We start from the raw sequence: 8,508 nt of genomic DNA, 5'->3' as shown, positions 1-8,508 counted from the left end.
TGGATGGATGGATGATAAATTGATGGATGGGTGGATGGATGGAGCTATAGATCATGGATAGACGATAAATGAATGGATGAATGGAAGATAAATGGATGGATGGATGATAAATGATAAATGGATGTTGGATGGATGGATGGATGGATGGATAGATGGATGGCGCTATAGATGATGGATAGACGATAAATGGATGGATGGATAGATGATGAATGGATGGATAGATGATAAATGGATGGATGGATGGATAGATAGATAATAGATAGATAGATAGATAGATAGATAGATAGATAGATAGATAGATAGATAGATAGATAGATAGATAGATAGATAGATAGATAGATAGATGATGATGGATGGATAGATAGATAGATAGATGATGGATGGATGGATAGATGGATGGAGCTATAGATGATGGATAGACGATAAATGAATGGATGAATGGAAGATAAATGGATGGATGGATTGATGGAAGATAAATGGACGGATGATAAATTGATGGATGGGTGGATGGATGGATGGAGCTATAGATCATGGATAGATGATAAATGAATGGATGAATGGAAGATAAATGGATGGATGGATGATAAATGATAGATGGATGGATGGATAGACAGATAGATGATAAATGGATGGAGATGGATGGAGCTATAGATGATGGATAGACAATAAATGGATGGATGAATGGATGGATGGATGATGGATAGAGGATAGATAGATGATGGATGAATGGATAGATGGATGGAGCTATAGATGATGGATAGACGATAAATGGATGGATGGAAGATAAATGGATGAATGGATGGAATAATAGATGATGGATGGATAATCGATAAATTGAATGATGCATAAATTGATTGAATGATTTATGACATATCATATTGCATAGACAGATAGATAGATAGATAGATAGATAGATAGATAGATAGATAGATAGATAGATAGACAGATAGACAGATGATAGATAATATTGCATAAAATTGATTAAATATATAATAGTGATGTAAATCTCTACACAATGACATGTCATTAAAGGTGACGTACCAACATACGTGAATTGCACTTCATTTTCTCTTACAGATGAAATCTTGTGTTTACGCGTCAGAACATCTGTACACGAAATAACGCGTGCAGACACGTTATATCGCCTGTACACGCTGTGTGTAAAGATATATGTAATATTATGGTCTTCCATGCGTTTGGCACGTGTCACGTGTTAAGTGCTCTAGTTAGTGTGTGTTACAGTCAGCAGCAGGTGCTTTGAGCTCTTCTCGCTCACATTGTTCTGAGTTGAGCTGAGATGCTTTAATCAGAGCGCTGCTTTAGGCGAGTGTTTAACACGACAGCTCACAGCCTTCTCTGCTTAAATCCATTCCATACGGCTCTCATTTCATTCACCAGACATCTGTGAGTAAAACAAGCGAGTGTCATCCATCATTCTGTCATACCTTTACAGTCTAATGTTGTTGTCCTAAAGCAGGGCTTTTCAATCTTTTAGACCCAATTTATCAGTATTATAAATATATCTCAATATAATTAAATAAAAAACTGTATTGAATTTATTTTAAGTGAATTCTATTTTTTCTACTCATAGCACTGTACTGGGTTTTTTTTTACGCATTTTTTTTTTACTTAAATTTTTCTCATTTTAATCAAGAAGTAGGGATTTTTGATCTTTTAGACCCAATTTACTCTGGGAAATATTATAATTATAAATATATCTACATTTTTCTCCTAAATTTTAATTTAATTGATAAGTTAATTAAATTTTTCCTACTCATTACAGCACTACTGTTATTTATTTGTTTGTTTGAATACATACAATTTATATTTTTATTTATTTAACTGTTTTTATTTATTTTTATACAATTTAAAACTACTTATTAATTCATTGTTAATAATGAATAATTTCATTATTTTTACTGTTTTTCCTCTACAAAATTCCACTGAAATGTCCTAAAGTGCACAATGCTTTCGCTATATGAAGAAAAAAGTTAAAAAAAAATAATAAAAATAATAATAATATTATATATTATATATACTGTATATATTAAAGTATTAAGTATTTAATTCACTGGATTATATAAAGATAGACATTACCACACAATTTTATTCAATATTTAAACCAATTTTCTGGTTGAATTTCAGGAAAGATAGCTATAATATATTATAAAATATATATCCAAACAAACTTTTTTCCATATTCAAAATGCATTAAAATGTATAGTCATATAAACATAATATTAAGAGCATCCGTATCACTAAAATTGCAAAAGAAAACCAAAACCACGAGAGACGAGACATTTTTGGATTGGGCAACGTTTGGGTAAATCAGCAAGCTGACGTTCTTATCAGCGTTTCATAAGGCGCAAAACATCTACAGATGCCACATTCCGGAGATAAACGGGCTGTAAAGTGGAAATAATGCAGTCTTGGGTTGTTTAAAGAGCCATTATTACTTAGAACAGTTCAGCCGTAACACACCCCACACTCACACCGGCCAAAGAGCAGAAGATTGCACCAACACCGATTATATTCTCAGCTAATCGAGCGCTGAATCTGAAGGTTAGAGGCTGTTTCTGAGCGTGTGAATCGCCACAGGACTCCATTCATGTCTCTGCTAATGAAACCGCACACATACGAGCTGCTGTGGTTTGAGTCCCTTCCAAAGTTGTTTCATATCAAAGGCCCTTGACAAGCGACACGGCACGACTTCTTTCCAATGTTTGTCTTTCCTTTGGATCAGAACGCGCGTCCCTCGAGCCGAACGGAGGGAACTAATGGCTTAATTTAAAACGCAGTAATTTTTACGACGTCAGGCGCGCTCGCAGGACTCTCTGACACACCTTTGGCTTCATACGTCCACACATAAATAATTCCACACGCAGCAGATGCTTTCCCGAACAGAGCCGGGCTTTCAGCTCGCAGACGCTGGATTTACAGCCGGGTGTTTCCCTCTGTCCGTTACCCAATCACCGAAACATAAATACTCTCCAACAGGACAATAAAAACTCCAGAAAGCTTCGATGACCTGCACTGACACACTGTTATTTGGGACATAAACTTACTAAGTTTCAAAAAGCGGCTTGGATAAATAAAAGAGACCAAGTATTCTTTACTAATCTAACAAACTGATTCATTACTAATTATTTGAGCGGCATGAAAACAAACCTGATGATGAACACATTGTCCAGAGCTTCTTGTTTCTCTAAATGGCCAGATATCACTAATTAGTCGCCTGAAAATAATAGGTCAGAACTTACTTTGTTGTTTATTCCCCGGTTCAAATAAAATAATTCTGTATTTTCAGTATATATAGAATGATGGAACAATAGCGTGGATGGATGGATGGATGGATGGATGGATGGATGGATGGAACGATGGATGGAACGATGGAACGATTGATGGAACGATGGAATGATGGAACAATAGCGTGGATGGATGGATGGATGGATGGACAGAATGATAGATAGAAGAATCAATAGATAGAGTGATAGAATGATAGATAGAATGATGGATGGATGGAACCATAAATGGATAGATGAGGAGAGAGATGGATAGATATATGATGGATATACAGAACGACAGATGGATAGATAGATGGATGATAGAGAGATAGATGGACAGAATGAGAGACAGAAAGATCAATAGATAGATAGATAGACACTAATTAATCACCTAAAAATAATTATTTTTAATAATTTTCTTTCTTTTACATTTTTCTAATTCCTAAACAGCATTTATTCCCAGGTTTTTTCTTTAATGTTCCTGTGTTTTCAGACAGTGTGGTTCCTGCTGTAGCTTCGGATCACTCACTCCTCCGCTCTACTCTGAGTGATGGTTTATCTGAGGGCCTGCAGAGGAACTGAGGGCAGCAGCTCGGCGTGTGAGGCTGGCATTTGGTCAGCAGGAGAGTTCAGAGGGGGGCTGCATGTTTTTGCAGCTGACCAGACCTCCCATTTTCACATGAAAGACCTGCGAACACACACACACACACACGGCCTCCGGACACTCTTTATGGAGCACCAACAACAATCGCTTTCTATTCCTGGAGCTTCCAGCCAGTTCAACCAGCCCTTTATCAAGCTCAGCCTGTCACGGCACTTCCTGCGCAGACAAAAGACTTCGCCAGCTTTCTCCATACGTCCCTTTTGATGTTAAGAAAGATGTCCCCCTCAAATCATTAACGGCTAGCTGCCAAATGGCAACATCATAAACCGTCACAAGTGCATTTATCTTCACATGCATGTCAGCTTGTTTGGGTTGCATGGCAAGTTTCACGCTTTAGATGCATGCATTAACCTTGAACACACTCGTGTGCATTCAGATGCAAGCACTGAGGAAGCATTAGAAGGAGAAGAGCCTCTCGCTGAGCTCTGAGGAAACTAATACGGTGTAGACGCAGGACTTCTGACAAAACAAGAGCATAAGAGCAACACAAACCCCTCACTTTCTAACAATGAATCATGTGTTTTACTGCATGCTCTCATACAAGCTGGAGATTAAGGATCAGCCAAACGGCAATAAAGTCCCCAAATAATGCCCTTTAAACAAACATTAAACCAGTTTCAATGTCTAACAAGGTACAACCAATAAACGCAAAAATGCAGTTTGTTTGCTACTATTCAAGAAGACTATATCATATTTGTTATGAGAGAAGTTGAAGACACTAACAAACAAATGACTTTGTGCAATAATTTATAGACTTGATCAAAAGTATACATCATGTACAGCCCAAAAATTATTTTTTTTGGCATTTTCATGACAATCAAGCACTTTCTACTAAATAAAAAAAAATTAAAAATTCAAATTACATTAATAAGAATATCAAAAGGTTCTTAAGTTTATTAAAATATGGTTTTGAGAACGGTTCCCTGAAAGGTTCTTGGGGGAACCAAAACTGGTTCTTCTATGGCATCACTGTGAAACCACCTTTTGGAAGCTTTATTTATAAGAATGCATGCTATATATATATATATATCGGTCATTCAAAAGCACTTATCGGTTGACCTTTCTAGCAATAATCCTAATAATAGCCTATTAATAGCAAAACATATGGATCTAAATGTCAAGATTGTGCATGCAAAGTCCAGGTTTTAGAATGTTGCATTGAAGCTGATGTTGATGAAGCGCTAGTCTGGGATAATGGCATATTCTGACATACCTGGAAATGTTTGAAAGCGGCAGAAATGCGCGTGATGTGCAGGCTGAGGCATCGCGACGCGCACCTCGAGCGGTAAACGCTCGCGCTGAAGAACTCGTCGCCGGGTTTCCTCGCGTCAGCGCCCGCGGCGCTCCACAGCAGCCCTGTAATCCACACGAACGCGAGCATCGCGGAGCTGGTCGTCTGCAGCTGCAGCGAGAGTGAGTGTGACTGAAGGAGGACTGAAGGAGGACTGAAGAAAGTTTCGAGCTGCGGAGGGGCGAAGTCAACGCGCGTCATTGCAGGAGCTCTGCGCGTAGCCCCGCCCCTCCAGACGCAGGTAGAGAAACTTCAGATGCGATGATGGACGAAGTTCTGCTTCTTCATGCAATGGTCACTTTTGTTTCCATTAAATGTCTTCTTTAAGACTTGAAGGAAACAACTAAATTACACATTTAATTGTTTATTGCATTGCACTTTATCTGTTATTGCTCTTGCACACACCAAACTTTACAGTCTTATTCCTATCTATATTCTATATATATGACCCTGCAGCACAAAAGCAGTGTCAAGTCGCTGGGGTATATTTGTAGCAATAGCCAACAATACATTGCATGGGTCAAAATTATAGATTTCTCTTTTATGCCAAAAATCATTAGGATATTAAGTAAAGATCATGTTCCATGAAGATATTTTGTAAGTTTCCTACCGTAAATATATCAAAACTTAATGTTTGATTAGTAATATGCATTGCTAAGAACTTCATCTGAACAACTTTAAAGATGATTTTCTCAATATTTAGATTTTTTTGCACCCTCAGATTCCAGATTTTCAAATATTGTCTGATCCTAACAAACCATACATCAATGGAAAGCTCATTTATTCAGTTTTCAGATTAGGTTTTGACCCTTAATTGACCCTTATGACTGGTTTTGTGGTTCAGGGTCACACACACACACACACATATACACTGTATATATGATATATTTTTAACATTTTATTCCTAAAAACATGGTGAAAATGTGATCTTTTCTGATTTATGGAGTGATAAAAAGAGAAATCCAAAATCCCCTCTGGAAAACCTTCAACTAATATTTCAAGAAAATCAAACGAGCATTATTAGCCTGGCTTTATACAATTATCGGATTTATGTATTTATATATCGAAATGTATGCAAATTAGTACATATTTAATTAGATGTTGCCTTATTTGCATATTTCACCATAACATTTTAGAAAACTAAAGTGTGGTGTGTGTTAGAGCTGCTGAAGTGGAGACTTAAAGATATGTATTGCAATAGATCAAGTGCAATAAAATAAAAACTTAAATATGTATTTCGCATGTCTTCTTTCCACTAGTCTGACCGGTGCATTAAAACACAATAGCTTGTAGTGATTCTAGTGGAAACTTCCCATGTGAGCTTCAAACCGTTTTACAAGCATTGCAGACATGTCTAGCATTATTTCTCCTCGCCAGCCACGAGTAGAGTAGCGTGGAAAGAATGACTCCAGCGCTTATTAAAACAACAGCAATGCTCCCGAATCTCGCCGGATAGAAATCGCCACGCTGAAAACTTCCCAGAAGGCTTCATAAAACATCATGACTTCACTCTCTCGAAGAAGTAGCAGCGCTTGGTTTGCGTCTAATGAGTTTTTATGGGTATTCCTCCTGAACAGTGCAGGACAGAAACTGGGGCTCGTAATCGGTAGGTTTGGCCTGCGACCGCTGCGCCGCGGGCCAGCCAAATACTTCAGCGCGTACTTCTCTAATGAAAGCAGTCAGGATTGCGGAGAACGATCTGTGTTTTCTAGGCTGCATTGGCCACACACACGCTTAACGTGATTTAATGCATTAAAACAGTGTTTTTAAAAGACCACACTTAATAAACACATTATTAATAAAGCATATATGTACAGACAAGCAGATGAATGCAATGCGTTTAATTACGCATTAAGTGTTTTCCTCCATAAGGAAAATGCTTAACGTGGCTTAATGCATTAAAACTGTTTTTAAATGTCCAGACTCAATAAACAATATTAATAAATCATACTATGCACAGACAAGCCGATATGAGCCATAATACGAACGCAACGCATTTAATTACGCATTAAGTGTTTCCTCCCATAGAAACCGTTATTAGGAAAGCGCTTAACATTATTTATTAATAATGTCTATTGGGTTGTTTTAATGCACTTTTTAATGCATTAAGCCACGTTAAGCAGGAAAACGCTTAAAGGGATAGTTCACCCAAAAATGAAAATTTGATGTTTATCGTTTCTTCAGTAGAACACAAACAAAGATTTTTAACTCAGACCGTTGCAGTCTGTCAGTCATATAATGGAAGTGGATGGGAATCACGGCTTTGAGAGTCAAAAAAACACACACAAACAAAACCAAATTAAACCCTGCTGCTCGTGATGATACATTGATGTGTAACGACACGAAACGATCGGTCTGTGCAAGAAACTGAAGAGTATTTATATAATTTTTTACCTCTTATACACCACAATGTCCAACATCCGGCGCGTGACGCGTGTACGTGCTCTGGCATAATAGACATAGATATGTATAAGTAGATTCCCGCGGCCCATAGAAACAGTCACTAATGAGTAGTGATGTTCGCTTCTTGAACACATCGTTCTTTTGAGCCAGTTCTCAGGAAGTATCCGGTCGAGCCGATTCACAAATCGAACTGAATCGAACTTTAGTTCCGGGTTGATGACGCAGGGCCGAATTAGCACGTCCAACTCAAAAAGAACCGAATGAGCCGGTTCAACCAACTGGCGAAGTTTGCCGAGGATTACCGAAGATTTTGATGAGTGAGTTGACGATACAGTGCAAGCCTGAGGTGCATACTGGAAATATGCTTATTATGACTGTTATTAATTTACATTTTATTAAAACCTGCAAAAACCTTTTTGTCAAGTGATGTAAATAAATTTTACAATAGTTTATTGTGCATGCACATTATATTTAAAGTTGCTTAAGCGAAATCAAGGAGTTTATAAGACTGGTTTATTAATTCTTTATACTGTAGACGTGTAGAACATATCCGTGTTTGCGCATCAATGTCTGTAATGTGTGCTGTAGGTGTGAAACTTTTAGGAATCTTATCCGAGTTGTAGGCTAGTCAATATTGCTCAGTCAGTCATATCTGACATAAAGGATCCGCGAATGAAACTGACCACAAACATCATTAACTGAAGTGAATTATATGGCAATAATCCACAATATGCTTTCACACAAATAACTTTGCTTTTTTGAATGTTTCAATATGCGTTGACACAAATGACTTATTAGAATTTTTCATTGATACAACATGGCACTGAGTTGTTAGAAAAGAAATGCGTAGAGACGTTATTGCTTGA

The 8,508-nt window shown here is 37.4% G+C and overlaps 1 protein-coding gene across 1 annotated transcript in view; it reads right to left on the bottom strand.

Moving 5' to 3' along the window:
• Nucleotides 1–5,440, bottom strand: part of LOC107570541 (anosmin-1-like) — a 50,999-nt gene extending 45,559 nt beyond the window's left edge. Inside the window, exon 1 of the mRNA XM_016256769.1 lies at nucleotides 5,162–5,440. Within this exon, the coding sequence (XP_016112255.1) occupies nucleotides 5,162–5,440 (279 nt within the window). The remainder of the gene's footprint in view (nucleotides 1–5,161) is intronic.
• Between the last annotated feature and the right edge of the window lie 3,068 nt (nucleotides 5,441–8,508).

The sequence above is a fragment of the Sinocyclocheilus grahami genome, unplaced genomic scaffold (assembly GCF_001515645.1).
Source record: "Sinocyclocheilus grahami isolate Dianchi unplaced genomic scaffold, SAMN03320097.WGS_v1.1 scaffold1473.1, whole genome shotgun sequence".
NCBI classification, from domain to species: Eukaryota; Metazoa; Chordata; class Actinopteri; order Cypriniformes; family Cyprinidae; genus Sinocyclocheilus; species Sinocyclocheilus grahami.
Note: the sequence above shows the minus strand (reverse complement) of the source record. Positions and strands in the feature narration are given on the sequence as shown.